General features: G+C 44.6%; 1 protein-coding gene across 3 annotated transcripts in view; it reads left to right on the top strand.

The window, feature by feature from the left end:
* AFF4 (ALF transcription elongation factor 4) overlaps window positions 1-27623 on the top strand; it is a 150980-nt gene that overhangs the window by 58994 nt on the left and 64363 nt on the right. For 2 of the 3 annotated variants that reach the window (XM_068277475.1, XM_068277472.1), the window contains exon 2: window positions 12327-12428. In XM_068277475.1, the coding sequence (XP_068133576.1) occupies window positions 12412-12428 (17 nt within the window). In that variant the 5' untranslated portion in view covers window positions 12327-12411. The remainder of the gene's footprint in view (window positions 1-12326; window positions 12429-27623) is intronic. The other variant, XM_068277474.1, reaches the window with a different exon arrangement.

The raw sequence follows: 27623 nt of genomic DNA, 5'->3' as shown, positions 1-27623 counted from the left end.
CAAGACTCCTTAAAGGGACTCCGAGCTCTGATTAAAAATAAAATTTGAACTTACCCGGGGCTTTCTCCATCCCAGCCCTGGTTGGGACGTCCCACGCCGGCCTCCTGGCTCTTCTCCCGGCGGCTGTCTGCATAGCGCGGACAGGCCGGGCCCCCGGGCGACACTGGCGAGTGTCGGGGCTTCTCCTTCCCTATACGTCACGAATGACGTCACACGCCGGCCGCCGCGCGTCATGACGGCGGCCGGCGTGACAGCACGGCGCATGCGCGATTAAACCGCGCATGCGCCGTGCTGTCACGCCGGCCGCCGTCATGACGCGCGGCGGCCGGCGTGTGACGTCATTCGTGACGTATAGGGAAGGAGAAGCCCAGACACTCGCCGGTGTCGCCCGGGGGCCCGGCCTGTCCGCGCTATGCGGACAGCCGCCGGGAGAAGAGCCAGCAGGCCGGCGTGGGACGTCCCGACCAGGGCTGGGATGGAGAAAGCCCCGGGTAAGTTCAAATTTTATTTTTAATCAGAGCTCGGAGTCCCTTTAACACTGCTACTGCCTACTGAGTGCGCTGTAGTGGCTGCCTCACAAGCGCTTTGAGTCCAACAGGAGAAAAGCACTATACAAAAAAAGGAATTATTATATGGATAACTGTAGAGAGGGAGTGGAGGAAAAAGCCTATGTTGGCTTTTTATCTTCTTATCTTGCTCCCAGTCTGACCCATTTATTGGCTTCAACTTGCATAGTGGTTCTCTTTCCAGGCAAGCACTTTTAGCCACCTTGTCCACACATTCTCTACCTCAGTGTTTGGTACTTGTGTTCCTCCACGATGGTCACCCTCTTTTTCTTGGGCTACGTCAAATGTATTTATTTATTATGCATTGTGGTGATTTATTGTTGCGGAGTTGTTTTTCAGATGAACTTGCTTTGTTTTTTTCTTGATAAAGAGGTACTTTGTTGCTTTGGAATTTTGTATTATCTTAATTACAGAATTAATTATAGATCTGTCTGTACCAATTTTTTGGAGTGCCAACCATTTACTTCTCTTTACAAAAATGTATAGCACGTGTTTTGCTCTGCATGGCAGTATTAATTGAAATGAGACAGCAGTGTATTGGCACAGAGATGCATGCAGCAGTTTATTGTCCGAACACAGCACAGCACATGAGCGTCTGTAACACATTACTGAAATAAGCTCAGCAATGCAGCAGTACATCCTGACCTTCATGGTTGTTATCAAATTACCATTTTAAAGGACCACTATAGTGAAAAAGTAAGGGCCTGTTTCCACTACACGCAGATTCTGCATGCAGAAAACTGACTCCAATGAATACCCATGGGCCTGTTTCCACTAAACGTGATTTTTCTGATGCAGATTTTCCATAGGCATTCATTGGAGTCTGTTTTCTGCATGCAGAATCTGCGTGTAGTGGAAACAGGCCCTAAGCAGTTAAAATCTTTCAGAACCAACATGTTTTGGACTAGTTGAGTTCCTCATTGGGTATACAAAGGGTTTTCTTTGTTTTTTACAGGGCTGTGGAGTCGGTCCAAAAATCCACCGACTCCGACTCCTCAGTTTAGGATTCCTCCGACTCCTCGACTCCGGCTCCTCTAATTTGCATATTACAATTTTGTTGATTAAAAGTATGTAACATGAAATTCGTCTCTTAACCTCCCCAGCGTTCAATTTTCCCAGGATTTCTGTGCAAACAGTGATAACATTTATTTTTAAAGAGTAACTGTCAGGCTGCAGAAGCTAATTTAAACCTCTAGTCTCCTGTGTTAAACAGTTTAGAAGGAAGCCAAAAAGCCATTACTGAAGATAAAGATCTCTCTTACCTTTGATGTATGCTTATCAGCAATGCTTAGACCTAAGCAAGCCGCAAGCCGCATAACATACTGCAAAGCATTCTGGGGCCCTCCCCTCGGCTGCTAAGGAGAAGACGGGATCAAGTTTCAGCAGCTTCTAAAACTCAGTCCAGCCACAGCACAGATAAATCTCGGGGCAGCGTACACTGCAGGAGTCAGCTATTGTTCCTAGCCACATGGCTCATTAATATTCACTGCAAACTAGTGTTATTCAGTATGAGCTGTTCTGTGATCAGAAGCAGGCAGGACATGAGGACACATTTGGCTTCACAAACATGGAACCTGCCATGAGCTGTCAGGAGCATCATTCTCTGCATATACTATATACAAATTCTGTGAAATCCAAACGTGGACAGTGAAATGCATATGTAATGTAAGTACAGCCAATCTTTAGCTACTGATATATGTGTTTATTTTCTCTGAGACCCTATACCTAACAGCTCCTCTTTAAAGCTTTTTTTTCCCTGTAACTTGCCAAAATGTGTCAAGCAAGGGTCTAGTACACAGTGCAGGAGAGTATTGATGTGTATGCATATTTATACTGTTCACAGCAAGTTTTTTTGAACGGACATTTCTGTCCATACCGCTAGGGAGGTTAACTGCCAACGCTTAGGAATTTTACAAGACAACTGAAGTGAGAAGGATATGTAGACTACTATATTTATTCCCTTTAGACTAAAACTAGTTCTTGGTAAGAGTACTTGTAAAAGGTACAAACCGGAACAAAGAACATCTATCAGGCCCTAGGCAATGTAAGTGTGGGTACATGTAAGAATGATGTGCAGGTACTCTGCAGGGGAATGAGGAGATTCTTCCTCTATTACACATTCTTCATGCACAATCTGAACAAGGTTTATGGGTGACAGACAACACCTCTGTGTTCAATGTGCACAGGATTCTCAGTGGATTCCCTGCAGCTCTGTGGGGAGTGCATATGTAGAGTATAGTACTACTGTGTAACAAAGTAAACCTGAGACAGATGAAATTAAAGTTTTATACATACCTAGGGCTTCCTCCAGCCCCCTTTAGGCTAATCAGTCCCTCGCTGTCCTCCTCCGCCACCTGGATCTTCTGCTATGAGTCCAGGTACTTGAGCCAGTCGGGCGTAGTGCGCATGCACACACTCCGCCGCCAGGAGCATACTACACCTGTGCAGCACTATTGCGCAGGTGCAGAATGTTCCTGGCTGTGGGAGCGGCAAGTGGCCGGACAGCACTGACTGGCTGAATTACCAGGACTCATAGCAGAAGATCCGGCTGGTGGAGGACAGCGAGGGACTGATTAGCCTGAAGGGGGCTGGAGGTAGCCCCAGGTATGTATAAAACTTTACTTTTCATCCGTCTCAGGTACCCTTTAATTTGTAGTCCCCAAACCAAATTTTAACAACATATCAAATTATTTGATTTCATCAGCAAAGGGAGTGCATACATTTGCATAAATCAGCATCAGTGCAGAATTATTTTTCCCCACAATCCTTCAGGGCAAGGTGAGACGTCGCCCCTCCCAGACGCAGGAACAGACAGCACTTCCCCTATAAAAGAATCAAATGGTTAGTCCACCCTCAGTGCTGTTTGTTCCTGCGTCCAGGCAGGTCGGCATCTCCCCTTGGGATTAAGCCTGTGTGCTGGGCTGCAGGTGTTATTTCCTAGGGTGGCGGAGACGATGGTACTGAGGTCGTCTCGCCTTCACCTCACACTGGGCTGTGTCTGTGAGGTTGCCTACCTTTCTCAGCCGAATGTGGTGGAGCAAGAGTGGAAGGCACGGCTTTCCTTTCCGCCTATGGAGGAGTCGGAGCGGGAGAGGACCGGACGCTGGTGAGTCACGTGTGCTGGATGCGGAGGTAGATTTGCATGAGGCTGGTGGAGGCGTAGTTTCCGGCGGGTATGCCGGAGGCTGCCTCTTGAGCCTGTTGGTCCGGGTCTTCTGTCACTTCCGGTTCCGGCTCCAGTTCCGCCTTGCGTGACGTCCGTGGGCGGAAGTGTTTAAAGGAAAGAGCGCGTGCAGGCTGGTGGCGGCGTTTTTTTGTTACTCTGCAGTGGACAGACTGCAGTCTTTGGGCAGGATATCGTTGCATGATGTCTGCCGCTGATAAGACTGAGGGTAATCCAGCCGCCCAGAAGGTGAGGCAGAGGGTCTCTTTCTGGGGATTGCATGCATATTTATTGGGCTATCTGTATCTTATACTGCTTTGTATGTTATTGCAGGCCAAAACAACTGAAGCAGTGAGGCCTCCTCCTACTTATAAGAGATGCCCTGTATGTAATGTGAAATTGCCATTGCCCTATGCCAAAACTTTATGTCAGCAATGCACTGATAAGATTTTGGGGGAACAAGGTGGGCCGTCGGTCCAAGAGACCTTGCAAGCTTTTAGAGAAGAGATAAATTCCTCATTAGCTTCATTTAAATCCTCTTTGTCTGTAGCTGCAGCTTCTACATCTCAGAGTACTGTATCTGTGACTCCAGCGATTGAGGGGGAAAGTCAGGAGCAGTTGGATGTGAATGAAAGTTCAGCTGATTCAGATTCAAAAGAGGTAGAAATTGATATGCCTTCCCGGTTCAGGTTTCGGGTTGAAGATACCGAAGCTCTGATCGCGGCGATTAATGAAACACTGGAATTAAACAATGAGGCAGCGGTTTCTTTATCCCTTCATGACCAATTATATAAAGGTATGGAGGAAAAGAAAGGTCTCACGTTTCCGGTGCATAATGCTATCAAACAGACAATTCTGAAAGAATGGAAGGATCCAGAAAAGAGGCTGTTTATTTCCAAAGCATTGAAACGCAGATTTCCTTTTACGAGTGAGGATTCGGCGTTATGGGACAAATGTCCAAAATTGGACTCTCCTTTTTCGCAGGTGTCGAAACAGGGCGATTTGGCATTTGAGGATCTAGGGGATCTTAAAGATCCTGCAGACAAAAAGATTGATGCCTACCTTAAAAGAACATGGGAAGCGAATGCGGCTACCTTTAGACCAGCTATAGCTTCAACATGTGTGGCTAGAACATTGGAGCTGTGGATTAACCAGCTCAAGGCAAATATTTTAGCAGGGGCTTCAGTAGAGCAGCTGATGGAATCAATTACGATTCTGAATAAGGCGGCAAATTATCTGGCGGATGCTTCCGCAGAGACTATTAGATTTACAGCCAGGTCTACTGCCCTGGTAAATGTTTCTCGGAGAGCCTTGTGGCTCAAGACTTGGGATGGTAATTTAGCATCCAAAAATAGATTATGTGGAGTCCCCTTTTCAGGAGATCTGTTATTTGGGCCAGATTTAGATCTAGCGTTGGAAAGAACTTCTAATAAGAAGAAGACATTTCCAAAGAAACAAAAAGTGTCTAATAAGAAATATTTTCGCAAGCCAGCGGCAAACCAAAAAGGGTCATACAAAGATCAAAAAGGGAATAAAAGGTGGTTTAGTGATAAATCCACAAGAGGAGGATTCAGATCGAAGCCATCAGAGGGGCAGTCAAAACCACAATGACTCGTATCAGGCGGTCGGGGGAAGACTAAAATATTTTTGCCACACTTGGTCAAAGTGGGTGAAAAGTCCATTTATTCGGCAAACAATCAGATTTGGTTACCAAATCGAGTTTGCCTCACCCCCTCCCTCAAGGTTTGTGATCTCAAGACCGCCAAAAGACTTAAGTTTAGTTCCAGAAATGTTGAACATTATAGAGAACATGTTAAAGCAGAATGTAATTGGCAGGGTTCCAAAGAAGGAACAAAGAGAGGGGTTTTATTCAACGATTTTTCTGGTGAAAAAGCAATCAGGGAAATTTCGTTTGATTCTAAATTTAAAGAAACTGAACCCGTTTATCAGGAAGAAGAAGTTCAGGATGGAATCAATATTCACCATAAGGGAACTATTATTTCCGGAGGCATTCATGGTCTCATTAGACCTCAGGGATGCTTATTGGCATGTGCCAATTCACAAACGATCCCAAAAATTCTTAAGGTTTGCCCTTCAGGTAAATGGAATACTGATGCAGTTTCAATTCCTATGCCTCCCGTTTGGGATCACTTCCGCACCAAGAATGTTCACAAAAATTCTGGGGGAAGCTTTGATTCCTTTAAGAGAAAGGTCGATCATGGTAATTCCTTATCTAGACGACCTTTTGATAATGGGCAATTCAGTGGCAGAATTAAAGAATCACCTGCAGGCGGTTTCAGATCATCTGCAGTCATTAGGTTGGATAATAAATCAAGAAAAATCATGCCTACTACCAAACCAAAGAATGTTGTTCTTGGGCATTTCGATAGATGCGCTGGATCAAAAGTTCTATCTTCCAAAGGAAAAAGGGGAAAAATTAAAAAATGCAATTCTGACCCTTCAAAAAGAATGGCGACCTTCATTAAGAATGATTTCACAGGTGTTGGGAATAATGTCATCAACAATGGTGGCTGTACCGTGGGCATTGTCGCATCTCAGGAAGCTTCAAAATTTCCTGTTGGAAAATTGGGATGGACAACCTCGGAGTCTGGACTTCAGGGTGTCCATTACAACACTAGTGAAGTCATCGCTGCAGTGGTGGTTGGAGGACTCCAATCTACTGAAAGGCAATCTGTGGAAATATCCAACAGAGAAGATTCTAACCACGGACGCAAGTTCGTGGGGATGGGGTGCTCATGTGGACCATGCAGCATTTCAGGGCAGATGGTCAAGACAGGAGTCCCAGAGCTCTTCGAATTTGAGAGAATTGAAAGCTGTGGGTTTGGCACTGACTCAGGCAAAAGAGATAATATTCAAGACACACGTATTAGTGCAGTCAGACAATGTTACGACAGTAGCATTCATAAACAAACAGGGAGGCACGAGGTCCCGGTTATTACAGGAAGCTGCGGCAGAGATTTTATTCTGGGCAGAAGAGAATGTGTTGTCCTTGAGAGCGGTTCATCTCAGGGGCACTTTGAATTTAGATGCGGACAAGTTGAGCAGAAACAAAATTCTAGCCTCAGAATGGTCACTGAACAAACAAGTCTTTCTGCTGATCACGGAAAGATGGGGTGTTCCGTCAGTAGACCTGCTAGCATCTCAAGAGAATGCGCAGATACAAAGTTATTTCTCGTTGAATCCAACAGACAATGCATTAGGGATAAATGCGTTCAATTACCAGTGGGACTTTCCGTTGATTTATGTTTTTCCTCCCCTGAACATGATCCCGGCAGTGCTGGAGAAATGGAGGAAGGACCGAAGGAAAATGATTCTGATAGCTCCTGTTTGGCCAAGAAGATCTTGGTTTGCGGTAATGAAAAGGTTCACGGTGGAACAACCGTGGTTACTGCCCCTCAGACCAGATTTGTTGGTCCAAGGAGATCTGTGGCATCCACATCCAGATCGACTGAATCTGGCGGTATGGATCCTGAACTGACTTTGTTAAAGGGCATGGGGGTGTCAGATAAAGCAGCCTCAACATTGATTGGAAGCCGCAAGGAGGTAACAAGGAAAATTTATTTAAAGTATTGGAAAGTTTTTCATGTCTGGCTGAAAAACTCTAAGTTTGATAGCATGTCTATCCCAGCAATTCTGGATTTTCTCCAGGAAGGTTGGGAAAAGAACGTGTCGGTCAGTACTCTGAGAGTACAAATGGCAGCGCTTACTGCGTTCTCTGGTGTGCCTATTTCTACCTCTCCTTTAATTGTAAGATTTATGAAAGCAGTTGCAAGAAAACTTCCCGTTTTCAAACCATACGTGTCTCCTTGGGATCTGTCTGTGGTTCTGCAGGGTCTAGTCAAGGCTCCTTTTGAACCACTAAGAGATTGTACGCTTAAAGTTCTTACTTATAAGGTAGTTTTCTTAATAGCAATTACTACGGCGAGGCGAGTTAGTGAGATTCAGTCCCTGTCAATTAAAAGTCCTTACTTTCAAGATTTTCAGGACAGGTTGGTACTTCAGACAGATCCAAAATTTTGTCCTAAGGTGATGTCAAAATTTCACAGGTCCCAGGATATTGTGTTACCAACCTTTTGTGTGAATCCGAGGAATGAGAAAGAACAGAGTTTCCATTACTTAGATGTTAGAAGATGTGTATTAGAATATCTGGCCAGATCGGCGGATATCAGAAAGTCAGATGCATTATTCATTTTACATACAGGTAAAAATTCAGGCCAGGCAGCTTCTAAATCGACTATAGCTAATTGGATTAAATTAGCAATTATTGAGGCTTATAAGGTTATGAATGTTGATCCGCCAGCTTCCTTTAAGGCACATTCGACTAGGGCCATGGCGGCTTCATGGGCAAATAGAGCAGGGGCATCTCCTGAACAAATTTGCAAGGCGGCGACATGGTCAACGTTTTCTACGTTCATTCGCCACTACCGGATTGACGCATTATCTGCTCATGACCAAGCGTTTGGGAGAAAAATTCTTCAAGCAGTGGTCCCACCCTAAGGTTATATTACTTGTTTATCGTCTCACCTTGCCCTGAAGGATTGTGGGGAAAAAGCAGAGTTAGTACCTGCTAACGATGTTTTCAACAATCCTTCAGGGCAACGATCCCACCCGGGTGTTGTTGTCTTGTCAGATAGTGGCACTGATTGTGGGTTAGTGGATTGTTCACCTGTCGGGTACTTGTCTAAACGCACTGAGGGTGGACTAACCATTTGATTCTTTTATAGGGGAAGTGCTGTCTGTTCCTGCGTCTGGGAGGGGCGACGTCTCACCTTGCCCTGAAGGATTGTTGAAAACATCGTTAGCAGGTACTAACTCTGCTTTTCATCTCATTGACCATCTCTATTAGTGACACAGCTACACATCAGGCTTTATTCTTACAGCATAGATGTTATTTAGTATATATGTTACGGCCAGAACCCGAAGTGTGGACACTTCTAGTTCTGGCCGGCCACTTCGGGTTCTGGCCGGCCAATTTGCGAAGTGGCCGCAGCGCAGCGGCCAATGTTAGAAATGCAAAGCTACACTTATTTTACGGCCGTCTCGCTGCGGCCAAATGTATTAAAAGTTGCTTAAATTTAATTAACTATAGCCGGCGGCGATTTGATAGATGAAGCCGCACTTTCGTACAAATTCATTAGGAGTCGGAGTCGGTGCATTTTTTCCCGACTCCGACTCCAGGCACCCAAAATTGCCCGACTCCACGACTCCGACTCCACAGCCCTGGTTTTTTAAATAATTTCCTAAATGTCAGTTGCTAAGTCTAACTGCCAAAATAGGACCAGCCAGCGTCCCTACTCGCACACTATTTTGGCAGTCAGACTTAACAATGGCCGTTCAGCAAATGCTTTTGAAAACAAAGGGAAACCCTGAGACTCCATCGTGAGTAGATGGACTAGTCTAAAACCTGTAGGTTCTGTCAGCTTTTGAAGCGGACCTAAACTGAGAGCTTCCTCTCTGCTCTAAGGAGATAAGCAACAGCATCATAACTTTAAAGAAACACATTTCTTTGTTACAACTTACAGAAATCTTACAAAAACCCTGCAGTGTTTACTTTCTGGTGTCCTAGGAACACAAAAGGGTTAACCTCCTGTGTTTACATATTAGCCCAAACTATGGCATAGAGTGGCACATCTGACAGCCCTAATTTACACTTGCTGTTTACTTGTTGATAAGGCCTAATTAGACAGGCTAATCTCTCTAGACCAGGGCTTTGCACCTGTGGTACGCTTGCCACCGATGGTACTTTGCTGTTGGCCAGGTGGTACACACCAGATTTGCCTGCCACTTTTTTGTCCACCTGCCACTTGTCCTGGTCCTGTCCTGCCTCCATAAAGTTTGTCTTTCCCTCCCTCGCTCCTTGCTGTGCTTCTCTGCGGCATACTTCAGACCTCAGATTAGTGTGGAGGAGACAGCAAGGGCAACGGTGCACAGTGATGGCGCAGATACAGAAAGTGACATCACTGCTCATTTGAAGTATACACGCCGTCACTGTGCATCGCTTGCCTGGCTGTCTCTTCACTGCGGCTGGCTTACCAATGTTCTGAGGTGTGAACTATTCTGCAGGGCAGCACAGCAAGGAGTGAGCAAGGGGGGATCTGAACTTTGTGGTCAGTGACTGCCTAGCTCTCAGGTGGTGGGGCCAGGCTACCTATAATTAAGCGCGTGGGGGGGGGGGGGGGTGGAACTTGTATGGCTATCTATATTGGCAATCTACCTCTAGATATGTAGGCTAGCAATCTAATTGTAGTCTTTTTCCCCACCAATGCCTCCTACTTTTCCCCTCCCAAATGCCTTTTTTTTCTTAAAGTGTACCTTGTAAGAAAAAAGTGTACTTACCTCAGGGAAGGGGAGGCCTTTGTATCCTAAAGAGGTTTCCCCCTTCCTCTTCAGTAGATGGGATCCAGTGCTGGGAGCCCCATAGTTCTCCTCATCGGTGTGCACATGCACAGTAGCTGCTCTCTATTCAGGCTCCAGCAGAAACAGCCAAGCCCGATCGCATCCAATCTACTGTGCAGGCACACTGGTGGTACTTGAAAGTTTTCAAGCATTAAAAGTGGTACAATTAGTGGAAAGGTTGAAAAGCCCTGATCTAGGGGTGCTTCTCTTCAGCAGGGACAGGGAAGCTGGTCAGAGTTGATGGGAAGATGGATCGAGCAAAATATAGGGCAATCTTGGAAGAAAACCTCTTGGAGTCTGCAAAAGACTTGAGACTGGGGTGTAGGTTCACCTTCCAGCAGGACAACGACCCTAAACATAAAGCCAGGGCAACAATGGAATGGTTTAAAACAAAACATATCTATGTGTTAGAATGGCCCAGTCAAAGTCCAGATCTAAATCCATTCGAGAATTTGTGGCAAGTTCTGAAAACTGCTTTTCACAAACGCTGTCCATCAAATCTAACTGAGCTGGAGCTGTTTTGCAAAGAATGGGCAAGGATTTTAGTCTCTAGATGTGCAAAGCTGGTATAGACATACCCTAAAAGACTGGCAGCTGTAATTGCAGCAAAAGGTGGTTCTACAAAGTATTGACTCGGGGCTGAATAATTACGCACCCCCTTTGCAGTTTTTTTTTTTTTTTTTTTAAATGTTTGGAATCGTGTATGATTTTCGTTACACTTCTCACGTGTACACCACTTTGTATTGGTCTTTCACATGGAATTCCAATATAATTGATTCATGTTTGTGGCAGTAATCTGACAAAATGTGGATAACTTCAAGAGGGCCGAATACTTTTGCAAACCACTGTATATATACCACATTTCCTGCCGTATAAAACGCACTTTCTCCCCCAAAAATGGGGAGAAAAAGTCCCTTCATCTTATACGGCAAAGGCAGGGAATCCCCGGCTTACAAACCCCTGCCGATACGAACTGCTGACCCACCTGAAGTCGTCTCCAGTCTACACAGAAGTGCGCTGTTTGTGGATCTCTCCAGCAGCGCTGGGGAGATACGTAGAGGGCGCACTTCTCCTGCGTAGACTGGAGTCGACTGACGGAAGCTACGGCGGCGGCATGGGAGCAATCCGATGGGGCTGGAGGAAGCCCCAGGTATGTATAAATGTTTTTATTCATTTGAGGTGCGTACGTGTGCACACATGTTTACAGCCCCTCCTGTGGCCCAATGTATGTCTCCGTTTAGATGAAAGCTCTTCCGGCCAGGGAACTGTATAAGGGAAGGAGGGGGCCACTAAACACAAGGAAACTGTATAGGAGAGGGAGGACCACTAAACATCAGGGAATTGTATAGATGGGGGAGGACCACTAAACATCAGGGAACTGTATATGGGATGGAGGGGACTATTAGACACCAGGGAACTGTATAAGGGAGAGAGGTGGCCACTAGACATTGAGGTCGGCTAACTTTGTATTTGACACACACACTCACTCACTCACTCTTAAGCTGGCCACTAATGGTCCAATTTGTAGCGAAAAATCGTTCGAGCGATCAGAAATTCTGATCGGATTGGTTGTAAATAATCTCCATTGGTGGACACAATCGATTATGAACGAGTGAAAAAAATGTCGCCCGAATGAATTTTCGTCGACGAAAATTTGGATTTTCTTGGTGGTCGTGATAGATAGGAAGCAATGATCGGTTAGTTGATGGTGTAGTAAACGATTTTTCGTCCGATCAGAATTTCTGATTGCTGGAACTATTTTTCTCTAGAAATTGGACCGTTAGTGGCCACCTATACTTTATTTCAGACTAAGGTATCCTTTAAGCTTTAAATTTAAAAGCGCTTTAAAGTCACTAGAAAACACTCCTGAAATCACAACAGAGAAGGCATTTAGCAGTTGTTTTGCGATTTCTAGTTGGCCCCAGCCCTTACCTCATCTTAAAATACCCATCTAAAATTGAATAAGATTTTGTAGGAATACAAATTGAATACACTTGTTTTTCAGAGAGTGGAAGTTTGATTCAATATACACATTGAATGGACTGAAATAAATTACTTTTTTTGTTCTGTTTTGAAATGAAAGAATGCAAAGACAGCAAAGCTATTGCATAAGTTTGGTTTTTACAATTATGTTTGTAGGTGGAATATGTTGCTTATCTGTGTTTTTTTTCATCTGCCAGGTCCATTTGTGGGAAGGCCAAAGTTTCAGAAGCATGGTTGAAGCGCAGACATTCCTTCTGCACACAATCGGAGCGGTGGTGACAAATGGTATGTAAAAGATGGTATGTTTTTTAAATATTGCTTCAAGACCTCTTCACATTATTACATTGTGCTAAGGGCCTGTACAGAATTGTGCCAGTACACAAATCGAGTTCAGTTAGGGCCCGTTTCCACTGCAGGCGCACGCGTCTGCGAGATGCGCAGCGGCACTTCTGAGTCTGCGGTTACGCTGATGAATCCCATGAGCCGTGCCATGCAGGGCTTCAGAATTCGCACGGCTTCAGAATTCGCACAGTTTCGCATGAAAATGCCGGCCGCAAGCGATTCGGCCGGCAGTGCCATTGTTCTCTATGGCAGAGTTTCCCCGCACGATTTGCCTGCAGGGAAACCGCGGATTCAGAGCGAAAACCGCTCCAGTGGAAACAGGCCCTAAATCATCTTTCTTGCAACATGGGGACAGGGAAGTTAATTTAGCAAGAAGGTCTTATGGTAAACACAAGGCAATTTTCTGTGAGATTGACTGTCAAATCGATTGTTACGGACAGGTCCACTCTGATTTCCATTTTGCTGATCGATTTTTGAATGGAAGTGATTTGAAAATAGATCAGAATAATGGAAGTATGTAATATTAATTTGCAGGTACATCATGTGCTTATTTTAAATAATTGTCACTGTAGTGACATTGTAGGTTCTAGAAAATTAATCAGGTTACACACTTATATGTTAATTATACGTATTCCAGCATTCAAAACTTTCTATCGAGTTAATATAAATAAATATATATATATATATATATATATATATATATATAAATATGTGTGTCTATGTGTGTGTGTGTGTGTGTGTGTGTATGTATGTGTAACCCTGCCCTTCCAGTGATGTCACAACCTGGGAGACGAGGTATTATTTCATTTGGCTAAATGCTAGGTACACACCATACAATTTTCTGTTATGCCTGAAATACACCATACATTCTTCTGTTAGATTCTTCTGTTAAGCCCAATCTACACGAAACGATTCTTTGTATGATTCGATTACGATTCTATTTACGATCCGATTAAATCCGACATGTCCGATCGGGATTCGATTCAATTCGATTTGCCATTGTTTTGCAATGGCAAATCGAATTGAATTGAATCGAATCGAATTCCGATCGGACATGTTGGATTTAATCGGATCGTAAATAGAATCGTAATTGAATCGTACAAAGAATCGTATTGTGTAGATGGGGCTTTAGAATGCATAATTAGATTATTTTCTGTAGAGAATGGTCATTATATCTGGTGCATTGTCTTCTGTTTTATCTCCTGCTGAGTAGAACAATGCCTGATTGCTTGGCAGATAGATGGTAAGATAGATAAATTTCCAACATGTTGGGACTTTATCTGGTAGGTAAATCTAATGCTGGGCATACACGGTTCGACTGCTCCTTATCAATCGAGCCACTGATGGCTCGATTGGTAAATTTCCGACCTGTCCGAGACCACGGGGACGAGTGTGAATCGATCCGCACGCCCGTGGGGACGCGCAAGTATCGAGCCAGCGGCTCGATTCCGGCGTATAAACACACCGTGTATTCCCCGCATTAGATTTACGTGCCAGATAGATAAATTTCTAACCTGTTGGAAATTATCTATCTAACCATCTATCTTCCTAGCAATAGCCATTGTTCTACTCAGCAGGAGATAACCAGAAGACAATGCACCCGAGATAATGACCAGTCTCTACCAGTACTTTACAGAAGATCATCTTAAGCCTCATCTACACGAGGCGATCCGGCGGCTCGATTAGCCGCAGGATCGCCTCTTCCGCATCCCCGCTCGCCCGCGTCGGATTCGATGCCCCGCTCGTCCCCGCCGGCGCTGCTTATCTTTTGCTCAATTCCCTGCCATTGTCCCCTCGCGGGGAACGAGCAGGGAATCGGTGTTGGGGAGATCCGTCCTGTCGGATCTTATCAATCGAGCCGCATCAGCGGCTCAATTGATAAGGAACATCGGAGCCTCATCTACGCGTGTAGATGAGGCTTAAAGGCTCATACACACGTCTGACTGAAGCCAACGACGGGTGGATCGTTCAGAAACAGCCTTATCAATCAGCCGACAGACTGTACACACGCTGTACTGTCTGCTGAAAACCCGCCCAGCTGGAGGTGCCGACGGACCCGTCGTTTGCTTCAGTCAGATGTGTGTACGAGCCTTAAAGGTGCCCATACCTTATGCTGGGGATACACGATACCTTTCTGTACTGTTTATCGAGCAGCTGATGCGGCTAGCTGATGATATTCAGCAGGTCCGATGATGCTGCTCGATCCGGGACGAGCGGGAATCGATCCGCATGAGCGGGGACGCGGCGGGAGTCGATCCGGCGGCTAGTCGGCCACCGGATCGACCAGTGTATGCCCAGCATTAGAACGAGTATGGGCAGATTCGACCAAGAGACAAATTTATCTCTAATTGAATCTGATTAGAGATACATTTCTCTAATCCAATCTTCCCATACACTACAGGCTGATTTCCCTCTGATTTCAGCATGAAATCATCAGGGAATAGGCTGAGCCGCCGCCCCCAAAATGTGTAAATGTATGTAGTATAGAGCATTTATACATTACCTGTCCTGTAGCAGCTCGCCGAGTCCATCCGTCCGTCTCGCCGGGTAAGCTGCATACACGCTAGCAGCGCATAGCGTCAGCCGCTATGCGCCGCCGGCGTGTATGTGGAACCCGGCGAGATGGACGGAAAGCGCGTGGAGGCTGACACCGGACAGGTAATGTATAAATGCATACATTTATACATTGCGGTGGCGGGGGGTTCGTCTCGTTGCTCGTTCGCAATTCAGCCGCCGTACCGCTGCGTACCCGACCAACCAACCTTGGCAAGAAATTTACGAGCATGCGCGATCGACCGTGCGGCCAGTTTCATTCCTGAAATTGGTCGCTTAGTCTGTCGGGCGTGCACTTGGCAGCAACAATTTTCATCCAATTCGAATATAATAATCGAATTGGATGGTCGATTGGTTGGTCGGCAAATGTATGGGCCCCTTAACAGAAAATTTGTATGGTGTGTACTAGGCATTAGAACTCTCAGTAAACAAACATTCCACAGAGATGCACCTGACAGGACAAAAGATATGTCACCACCTGTGATACATATCAGAATGTAAATCAGGGTGAGGAAAGACTTTACAATGGGTAAATGCTGACTAATTTATGAAGTAATATTGTAAAAAAATAAGCAATTTTATTCTTTACGTTATTTTTAGTACAGTTCCTCTTTAGTATCTGTTGCACCATATGTGGCGCTAGCACTGTATAGTATTGGTAAGATACAGGAAAATGCATGGTGTGTACCAAGCATTAGCTTTTTTTTCACAGTTCATATTTGGTTTAAAGTGAAAGTAAATGTACATTAGTTGGGTTAAGGTAGTTATGAAAAGTTTTTATTTAATCAATGATTAAATGTTTAAAAGCATTTTCAGTACGATCAACAGTTGTGTATGTGAAGATTTTCAGGTTGATGAACCTCTCTCCACAGAGGAGAGGCCCCAAAAGACAACAATGGGTTGTGTACCTCAGCAGCAAAAACCCCTCCCCTATAGTCTACCTCATTGTTTCTATCTGCAGGGAGCCACATTTAATACACACTTCCTAGGACCAGCACAGTCCTTGTTCTGAGAGGAAAGACACACCCTTTTGTTCAAAGCACATAGTCTTGAAGAGTCCATGATCCAGTGAAGATCTAATTTCCTGAAGCCCAGTTTCCAGTTCCTCTGACTGCTGATTGCTCTACCTGTCAGCTGGTTGTGGAGACCTGTTAACCTGCTACTGGAATTACTGGGAATAGTTGCCCATCCAGTGTCCTGCCCAGGATTATCACCCCCAATGGGACTGTTGTGCAACAGAGAACGGTAACCCTCTTAAGGTTTTTGGTAATCTTAGTTTATTCACGTTATTAGATTGTATAGTTTGTTTGCCTTTGTAGTCAATGGCAAATAGTGTGGTGTTGCCATTTTTGGCAGATTTTGTGTGCTTGGCATCAGCACCGAAGTCATGCAACTGACATTGTTTATTTGAGAATAAAGATGGCAGCCAACATAATAATCTAATTTTCAGCTCCTTTTAAAGTGAACCATAAGTGAAAATGAACTGGTGAAAGAAACCATTTTATCTATCCCCCAACTCCTAAAATGATTTTTTTATGGATTTCTCAGAATTTTGTTTCAAAAAACTTAAAATAGATTTTTTTGTCTCTACTCAATCACTGTTTTTGTATCTCGGACAGCTAAAATATATGAACAATTGATATTTCTCCCCTGCTCTCAGAAGCCCCGTTCTCGGCCGGAAACGCGTTTTATGGCTTTAATTCCTTATCCGTAAAGGATGCTATAGTCTGAATCAGACTGGAGAGAAATTGTTAGTTGCATAGCTGAATATTGACTTTCAGGCAGGATAAATAGTTATTTGTAGCATTGCCACTGTGCATACACATCTCTATATCATTGTGTCCCTTATGGTTCCTTTTAAGTGGAAACAGGGATTGTGTGTCTGTGTGTCTGTGTCTGTGTCTGTGTGTCTGTGTGTCTGTGTGTCTGTGTGTCTCTGTGTCTCTGTGTCTCTGTGTCTCTGTGTCTGTGTGTCTCTGTGTCTCTGTGTCTCTGTGTCTCTGTGTCTCTGTGTCTCTGTGTGTGTCTGTGTCTGTGTGTCTGTGTGTGTGTGTGTGTACACTGACTTTTAAACAGGGATTGATTATCGTTTGTTGATTAAGGTACAGCTATGTTTCAGACGTATATTAATGCTACATACACACTTGAAAGATTAATGAAAGATCACAGACCAATTTTACCAACTTCCATGTAGTATGAGAGCCATACTCTACACAATCTATTCTATGGAGCTGAACTCCCCATCAGATAAAAAATCTTTGCAAGATGCTGCACACAAAGATGCTGTACACATTCAAAAGATCAGTATCTTCAAAAGATCTGTTCCTGCCAAAGATCCATTCCTGCAAAATGCATTCATAGTCTACGATATCTGCAGATCTCAATACACACCTTGTTTAATACCTGGAATACACAAGTCGATCCGGCGGCCGATTAGCGAATCGATCCCCGCTCGTCCCCGCCAGGCCTTCCTTATCAGCTCTCGATTCCCTGCCATTGTCCGCCGGCGGGGATCGGGCGGGGGTCGAGCGGCTTGATCGGGCCAGCTGGCCGGATCAGCTGGTCGATACACGGTATAGAAACGTACCGTGTATCCCCAGCACAACAGACATTCATCTGCAGATCTGAAGATCCATCCTGGTGGATCTGATCTGCAGATGAATGTCTGTTAAGCAAGGTGTGTATTAAGATCTGCAGATATCATAGACTATGAATGCATTTTGCAGGAACGGATCTTTTGCAGGAGCAGATCTTTTGCAGATACTGATCTTTTGACTGTGTACAGCATCTTTGTGCACGGCATTTTGCAAAGAGTTTATTTGATGGGGAGTTCAGTTCAATAGAATAGACTGTGTAGAGTATGGCTCTCGTACTACATGGAACGTGGTAAAATTGGTCTGTGATCTTTCATTAATCTTTCAAGTGTGTACACAGCTTAAGCCTGCCCTTACAATTTCTGTTATGCTAAAGTAAACTTTAGTATTTTGACTTACCATAAAAAGACTAGTTTATTTTCAACAGCCTCATACATTTCAGCCTTTTTATTTACATATGCTGAGTGCAGTCTCCTGCATTCTTCCTTGTGTTTACATGCAGTGGCAGTATACTTAATTCAATTGATTTAGAAGCTTGATTGACAATAATGTTTCACTTTGTTGCTCTATTTCAATGGCTGCTGAGCAAGACTAGAAAAGAAAATCCCTCTTTCACTGAAGGGAAGCTGATTGGGAAAACACATATGCTGATGGCTTTACATTGTTATGTAGTTCTTTTCTTTCTACCTGATTTGTCCCTTACAGGTGCATACACATGCACTACCAAATGCAACGACTGGTCTGCCGGACCCTTCCGCTGGGCGGTCGTGTGTACGCACCTTACCCCTCTATAAGATATTTAAAAGATTTTCTCCCGATCAGAATTAGCCCAGCAACATTGATGAGGAACATGCCTTTGTTTTTTTTTTTAAAGCTGCCCCTCCATTGTTTAATGTATTTTCATAAAGGCCCCATTCTCACTTGCTTCCCGGATCATGTGCAGCCAGTGGGAGCCGATAGTATAATCTCCGCTCTGATGGCCCACAGTGACCTGGCTGAAGCCTGGGGCAGATTTGTTCCCCCATAGGCTATATTGGAAATGTATCCACCTGGCCCGGTAGTATCGCGAACTGCAGAGTAGTGCGGTAGACTTACTGCAACGGATCCCACACATCTGTTGCAGCATGACAAGTGTGAATGGCTCCAATGTATAACATAGGAGTACACTCTCCGCTAAGCAATGAGTGGAGAACGAACAAAAAAAAGTCCATATTCTTTTCTAGTGGGAACAGCGCCTAAGCGCCCGTTTCCATTAGTTTGGCACGAATCTTCAGGGTTTCCCCGCAGGCGGGCTGCACAGGGAAACTGGCCACTTCTACAATGGATTGCCGTTTGAATCACACTGCGGTGCGATTCTGGATGGCGTGCTGCAGCTCACATCTAAATCGCAATGCGTACTTTCATAACTACAAGTGCCGCCGTGCACCCTGCAAGATGCACGCCAGCTAAGTGGAAGCTAGCCTTTGCTCTCCTAGTGATGGGGTCCCTGGAATGGAGGAAAACCATTTCCACAATTGGGACACAGAAAACAACAAATGTAATTTCAGTCCCAAAATACATCTTGCCTTTTAGGATTGGCAGTCCATTCTTACATTAGACTAATAAGGGCCTATTTATGAAAAATTTAAAACAAAGGTTGCCATTTTTTGTTCTCCACTTTTCAGAATAGTGTTGCCACTGGAATAACTCAATATTTGTAATAGGTGATCATGTTTCATTTCCTGGCAATCTGTGCTTGATCACCAGGCAATCCACAGCTCTTTTCACTTGAACTTGCAGACCAGCATTTCACCTTTGCAATGCAGTTAGGCCCCGTTCGCACTTGAGTGATTAGTGGGTGATTCTCGCTAATCGCCAAAGCGATAGTGCTCTTTTTAAAGCGCTAAGGCAATAGAAAGTATATGGCAGTGATCTCACTGCTGTGTTTGGTGCTGGTTGCGGGCGATTTGTGATTAGCGCTAATCGCAAAATCAGTTACTTGCAGCATTTTGCCGTGCGGTACAGTGCATAATAAAGCGCTGATCCCGATCACTCTGAATCGTGAAAGTGTGAGCAGTGATTTTACTGCGCTAATCGCGGTAAAATCACCCACGCAAAACGGTAGCTCTAAGCGCTACCTTTTTGCAATTTTATAGTGTGAATGGGCTCTGATTCTGCTTATGCAACCACTGGAATGTCTCCTGTAACCAGGCACCATTGCAGTAGATATATAGCTCTGTCTTGCTGCTCAACATAAAAATGTGACCCAACAGGTTTTCAGCCTTTAAAGCAGTAGGATCAGCCATACTATGCCAGGGAAAAAAAACACATATATAAATAGATAAATACTTGCTCTACTTACATAACACATGTATTATACTGTCCACGTTTTGATTTCAGTGAATGTTATATAGTAAATTACGAGAATTATGTTTCTGGTGGGGGCCATGTCTTTTGCCCGCAGTTAAAGGCCCATACACACGTCGGATTTCCGCGAACGACTGGTCGTTTGCACGCCCCGCCGTTCCGTCGTTCGCCCGCTAAATCGGGCGTGTGTACAGGCTGTCGTTCGCTTGATAAGGGTGAGTTTGACTCGCCCTTATCAAGCGAACGACAGCCTGTACACACGCCCGATTTAGCGGGCGAACGACAGGGCGTGCAAACGACCCGTCCGCAGAAATCCAACGTGTGTATGGGCCTTAAGGCTAACTCGTGATGTCATTTCTGCCCTTTACTTTTTTTCTTGTCTCCGCCAATCACTGAGTCACCTCAGTAGGGGATTAGGTTTCAGATAAGAAGCTGGCAGGGAAGTAAAGGGAAGAGGAGGAATAGATTATAGATAAAAAGAACCCCCCAGCATGCAATTCTTTGGCACGACTACTAAAGGGCTAGTGTTCCTTAAGTATGTGATAACTCCAAATCATAACAGCAGAAAAAGTTTAGAAAGTTTTGAATGCAGGATTAGCATCTTTATCACTTAACCCTCCTGGCGGTATAAAAAAATACGCCAGGAGGCAGCGCGGCAGTTTTTTTTAAATTTTTTTTTTCTATATCATGTAGCGAGCCCAGGGCTCGCTACATGATAGCCGCTGCTCAGCGGCATCCCCCCGCCCTCTTCGATCGCCTTCGGCGATCTCCGATCAGGAAATCCCGTTCAAAGAACGGGATTTCCTGGAGGGCTTCCCCCGTCGCCATGGCGACGGGCGGGATGACGTCACTGACGTCGGGTCGTCATTGGGAGTCCCGGGCCACCCCTCGGCGCTGCCTGGCACTGATGGGCCAGGCAGCGCACGGGGTCTGGGGGGGGGGGGGGCCGCGCGCCGCACCGTATAGCGGCGATCGGGCGCGCGGCGGCGGCGATCGGGGTGCTGGCGCAGCTAGCAAAGTGCTCGCTGCGTCCAGCAAAAAAAAAATTAAACAAATCGGCCCAGCAGGGCCTGAGCGGCACCCTCCGGCGGCTTACCCCGAACTACGTTCGGGGTTACCGCCAAGAAGGTTAAAGAGGAGCTGTTAGGTATAAGGTCTCAGAGAAAATAAACACATATATCAGTAGCTAAAGATTGGCTGTACTTACATTACATATGCATTTCACTGTCCACGTTTGGATTTCACAGAATTTGTATATAGTATATGCAGAGATAGATGCTCATGGCAGGCTCCATGTTTTTCTGTCAAATGTGTCGTCATGTCCTGCCTGCTTCCTGATCACAGATAAGCTCCTACTTGAACAACACAGTGTGCAGTGAATATTAATGAGCCATGTGGCTAGGAACAATAGCGGACTCCTGCAGAGTACTCTGCCCCAAGATTTATCAGTGCTACACGCTGGACTGATTACAAGCTTCTGTAATGTCTCATTAGCAGCCGAGGGGAGGGCCCCAGAATGCTTTGCAGTTTAGTATGCGGCTTGCGTCTTTATGGGTCTATAACAGACTTGCTGATAAGCACACATCAAAGGTAACTGAGATTTTTATCTTCACTAATGGCTTTTGAGCTTCCTTCTAAACTGTTTAACACAGGAGAATAGAGGTTTAAATTAGCTTCTGCAGCCTGAAGGTCCGTACACACGCCGGACTTTAGGCAACAACGGGTCCGTCGTTGCCTCCCGCTGGGTGGGCGTGCCAGCGACAGTCCGGCGTGTGTACGCTCTGTCGTCAGACTGATACGGCTGTTTCTGAGCGATCCGCCGCCGGAAACAGCCGTATCAGTCTGACGACAGAGCGTACACACGCCGGACTGTCGCTGGCACGCCCACCCAGCGGGAGGCAACGACGGACCCGTCGTTGCCTAAAGTCCGGCGTGTGTACGGACCTTAACAGTTACTCTTTAATACACTCAGACCAGTTGCTGTTGAAAACTGATTTTTATGGTGACAATACCGCTTTAAAGAGATTCTATTCAGCCAGTGAATGATCTTTATTGCTGCCAGTGGTTGTTCTAGATTGACTGATTTTTTCCAACCAAGTATTAAGTCTAGGGGGTCACTTATGCCTAGTACTACATACCATGCAATTTCCTGCCAGAAATAATTGATTCAACATGTGTATCTGACAGGTCCAATCTGATTTCGGATTGTCTTTCTGACCAATTTTGTATAGAAGTGATTGGAAAAACTATCAGAAAATCACAAAATTATCGTTGATCATATTGGACCTTTCGGAAAAAATTAAATTGACCTCTCCATCTGGCGGGAAAAACAAGCACTTTAAACCTCCTCTCTTCCTGCCCTATCAAGGTTTAGGCTGGGAACACACAATGCAATTTCCCATCCGGGACTCGGTCAATTATTTCCGACATGTTTGATCGGTTTCCGACTGAGAAAGGAATAGATTTTGCGAAGTTATCGAAAAATCGATTCCGTTAATGATCATGAGCAGTTTGGACTTGTTCACATGGTACAACTTTCTGCACCTGATCACCTGTCAATCGAATAGGAAATTGCATTGTGTGTTCCCAGCATTACAAAAAAAAATGTATGTTTACTGTAGTCTTTAAAGCGGTATTGTCACTATAAAAATCTAATTTTAACAGCAACTGGTCTGAGTGTATTAAGGGCCCGTTCAGACTGCACACGTTTCCAGACGCTTTTTGGAAACGCGTGCAGAAGGCAGACACGCACGACATCAGACAGTGCATAGAGTGCACTGTCTGATGTTCACACTGCATGCGTTCCGGACCAGTGCGGTCCGGGAACGCATGCTGCACGCAGATTTTGCAAAAACGCGTGGCTGTCCCATTCACTTTTCAGTGATGAGATCAGCCACGCAACGCATACAAACGCGGATGGCGTGCGTTCGCATGCCTTGCGTTCCGCATGCGTGGCCGTCCGCATTTTGTAATGTGAACCGCCCTAAGTGATAAAGAGGATAATCCTGCATTCAAAACTTGCAAAACTTATTCTGCTGTTATGGTTTAGAGTTATCACATACTTAAGGAGCACTGGCCCTTTAGTAGTCGGTGCCAAACAGTTGAATGCTGGGGATTCTTTTTATCTATAATATATTCCTTCTCTTCCATGTATTTCCCTGCCTAGCCTCTTATCTGAAACACCTCTGCTCACTTGTGTTTACCAGCAAGACTGAGGTGACTCAGCGATTGGAGAAGAAAGAGCAGTTCCTAGTATACACCTCAGTGGAAGTGTCTGAAGACTCTGGGAGGAGGGCAGCTAATGAATACGCAATTAGCAAGAGAAGTGAGGGAGGAAACGAGTCAGGGAGGATATGATGTCCGCCTTAGCTTGGAAAATGGCCACTGCCTAGAATAGTATTTCCTGCTTTCCTTTCCTTTATAAAATTCACTGGAATCATAATGTGGACAGTGCAATACATCTGTTATGTAAGTAGAAGTAGTATTTATCTACTTATATATGTGTTTTTTATTTCTAAGTTAGCATGGGTGTCGCTTGTTCTTTAAAGAATGACTCTCAACAATTCACTTGGTTTCCACAAGGCTCCATAAATATAATTGTAATACATATCTGTTTAAATGCACCTATCATGGGATTGCCTTACCTCAGGGCTCCCATTAATTTTTTTTTATATTTCCTGTATTGGAAACATTAGGACTGAAAAGCTGTCTTGAAGACTCATTTGCAGGGGGCATTATTACAGGACTTTTATGTAAACCGTTATGAAAGTGAATAGAGCTACATAGATTACATGATATGATCTCCTGTGAGAACAACTCCTGCTTATCGGTTAATAGGCCTTATACATGACTGAAATCTGAGGCGTTTACATTGATGTTCTGTTGCTCTTGTTTACCTCATCACAACCTCCGTTTGTATCGAGCTAGCGCTTGTGTTCAAATATTTTTTTTTATCCAGCTCTCAGAAACCCAGGAACCTAACGCAGACTAAGGCACAGCAATACAAAGTCTGTGCGACATTCACAGTGCACACGTCGTGTTGTGTGTAATGTGTAGCAATATTTAGAAAGTGCTGCATGCTGTGCGTTTAGCAATACATTTGCTGCGTTGTGTGTTGCACATGCTCAGTAAGGTTTTTTTTTTTATTTTTGAAATGTAACGCATGCGCCGTTTTCGTTCCATCACGGTGCGACAAAAACGGCGCATCAAACGCAGGGCTAAATAACGTCCAAGTTATAGTCTTTCAATGCGTTACATTAGGGGCACGTTATGCAACCTTAACGTCGCATCAGGCGTTTGGCTACCACTGAAATGATGCATACAGTACTTTTTTACTGCATGGTAAAGGTGATGAGCAAGTGCTGCAAATGAATGGCTCCTGATGATTTCATTGGTTATTAGTTCAGCATTGCTTGTTTGTTTTTGTTTTTACCAAAAAAAAATTGCCAAAGCCCTTGTGCCAATGAGCCTTGCAGTATTCAATTGACTTATTCTGAAAGCTGCAGTGGAATCATCCTCACAGACCGCTATGGGACATTTAGAGTGAGTGAGTTTAAATTGAATTCAAACTTATGGAAGTTTGAAAAATCCTACACATATGCCTGATTTTAATAACTGTCAGACCCAAAGCGTGTGCTCCTGCAGGCTTTCACCTTGCTATGTTATCTTAAGCCTGGAATCTCAGTAGTGGTGTTATTTTTTTTTTATTCTTATAGTTCAGTTTTATTAGGGATCTGAATTTTTATATTTAAATTCCTTTTCAGCAATTTTATTTATTTTTTTAGTTGTAATTGCTGATCCCCAGTTCTCACATGTTCTCTTAATGTTAATTCATATGTAAGCTTTATAACGGAAATAGTCCTGAAAGATGACTTCAAGTTACAAGTTATCCTAATCCTCCTTTCACCTAGGAGGCTGAATTACCCTACAAGCGTGCAGTTCAGACTCCCATCTGCTTCCCACCGAGCACCTTCTAGCTGCAGTTCAATACAGCTGAATGTCAGTTTGCAACGCCATACATGTCCTCACTTGACACATGGTGCTGCTATCCGGCAGCAAGAAACAGCTTCATTTCGCTTCTGAGTGGGCCACACTCAGATGTTATTTAATACGATGGACACTTCTTCACTGCGCATGCTAAGTGCTAGCAAGCGCCCAGCCTACTGCATAGGAGCAGCTGACAGGCAGTGGATTTTCCGCCTTTATCTTGCCATGTGAAAAAAGATTCAGGAACTGTAACCAAGGATCAGTAGCCGATATTGCCTTTTTCACGAGAAATCTTCACCCTTTCTCAAACTGATCGTCAGGGGTGTCTGTATGGCTGATAATGTGGCGAAACCCCTCCCACAGTATGATGTCAGCACCTCGGTAATTTATTGTTGGCACAACATTTTGGGGAATGCGTTCTATACAGACCCACTGATCAGTTACAGCAATGCATTTTATGTTCAGTGGAGGGGTAGAAGGGACAGCATATGGCGAATAAGCAAACGTCATCCTGTGATGGGGAAGACAAATGAACTCAATGCTTATTTATTTTTTTAACAAGAAATACTGTAAATAACAATCATCTTTTCACTATGTGATCTTTTATTTTCAATAGTTTGAGTCATACCAGTAAGAAACATACAGTCAATCTGAGTCACAGGGAGTGCAATGCTACTTTGTTGATAATATTCGTTACTCTTTATATCGTGAACGTCAACAGGCCTCTTAGTGTTGATGCTTGCATGGAGAGGAGTGCGGCCTCTGAGGTAAAGCTATGTACACGCTAGATTGATGTCTGCCGAGGCACCTGATAAAGATCGCCTTGGCCTGAGACTCATGTGTAAATCCAGTATTTGTGTACAGTGGCTGGTGTCGGTTAAAGAACTGGAATGCAGGATACTTATGCTGGGTATACACCATGCATTTTCCCGCTCGATCCGCAGGTCGATCGGGATCGATTCGACTATTTCCAACGTGCTCGATACGGACTTCGATCGTTCCTGCTGTCGATTTGTATGTTAAGTATGCAAAATCGACGGCAGGAATGATCGAAGCCCGAATCCAGCACGTCGGAAATAGTCGAATCGATCCCGATCAACGCGCGGATCGAGCGGGAAATGCATGGTGTGTACCCAGCATTAGCGACCCCTGACACCCGAGCTACTACTGCTGAGCACATTGTTCTACCCACTGTTGTCCTCCCTTCCCCATGGAAAGCCACATTGTCATACAATGCTAATCACACTCTCAAGTGCTGTAGGACAGTGCTTTATGGGAATTGCTCTCATCTTTCTCTCTAGGGATTTATGATGCCAGCTGTATCACATGATCTGTGTTATCTTTCTGGTTGGTCTGCCACTGGGAATAATCTGTAGCAGTCGTAGCATTACTGTGTATGTATGGAATCTGTGCATTGCAAATAGGGGAGGAGAATGAGTGATCAATAAATGCCACAAATTATATCAGCCAGACTTGAGTAACAAAACACAGGGTGAAGCTGACTAAACAGTGATGTCTAAGTACTGACAGCATGACTGCACCAGTGTTTTTTCGTTTCTCCTTTAGATAGACACTGAATTAGCATGCATCTATTACATCCTGCTCAGCCAGGATGAGCAAGCCACATTTGTATGGATTATTGCTGTGCATAACAAATAATGGTACATGTGACTATAGCAGTCAGAAGGTGTTAGGATGGTTTGTATTTAAGCTTGGATGGAAACAAGCCGCTGATTAGAAGTCTTTGAAAATGTGAATTTTTTGTGTTCAGCATTTATTCATCGATGGCACGCAGCATTTGTAGAAAGTACTAGACTTTTATAAACCGCTCATGACCTCACTCTTCTTCGTGCCAGTTATGCAGTGTATCCTTATTCCCATCCTGCTTATTGGTGAATAATAACGCATTCTACACAGATGATGTCACCACTCTCCTATGCTCTCACATGTTCCCAGTTACAAACAGACCTTCTGCATCGACTCGCATTGATACCATGTGACTCTTTGGCTATAGCTTTTTTCCCCAATGTTATTTGCAAGGATTGTACAGTAACCAACTTACCATTGCAAATATCTGCATGGGACAACTGGGGATTTATAGCCCTGTCCTACAGTGGGAACATGATAAGCTTGGGTTTGTTTAACCACTCTGCGACCCCCTTACACAGATTGGTGGCCACAGTGGCTCCATTGTTCCTTCAAGACGCCATATGGAGTCATCTTGCGAGGAGCGAGATTAGATGGGAGCTCGCATGAGCGAAGCTGGCCACAGTGATCAACCTTCCAACCCGCAATCGGCGCTGGCAGGCTGTTCTTTCAATTTTTTTATTTTTAAATTTGTTTTTATAGCACTGCGACTGTACAAAGTATTGATTTGTCACCTAACTGCCCCTCGGAGGCGCTCACAATCGGCATAACAATAGGCATATGCCTATGTATGTATAGTGTAATGTATGTAACGTAGTCTAAGAGTCGGTTAACACTTGCTTTAAAAATGTATCCGTGGCTCCATTTTTTTTTTGGTACGGATCAAAAACTGAGCCACAGATACCAGTGTTAAAAGTAGCAGCCTTCTACACGCAGTTTCAAAACGGGATCCGTCTGCGTTCTGGGGGATCCGGTTTGAAAAACTGAATGGACGGTCTGGATTTGCATGATTTTCATGGACCCGGT

Source organism: Hyperolius riggenbachi, chromosome 3 (genome assembly GCF_040937935.1).
Source record: "Hyperolius riggenbachi isolate aHypRig1 chromosome 3, aHypRig1.pri, whole genome shotgun sequence".
NCBI lineage: Eukaryota > Metazoa > Chordata > Amphibia > Anura > Hyperoliidae > Hyperolius > Hyperolius riggenbachi.
This window is presented reverse-complemented; position numbering and strand designations above follow the sequence as displayed.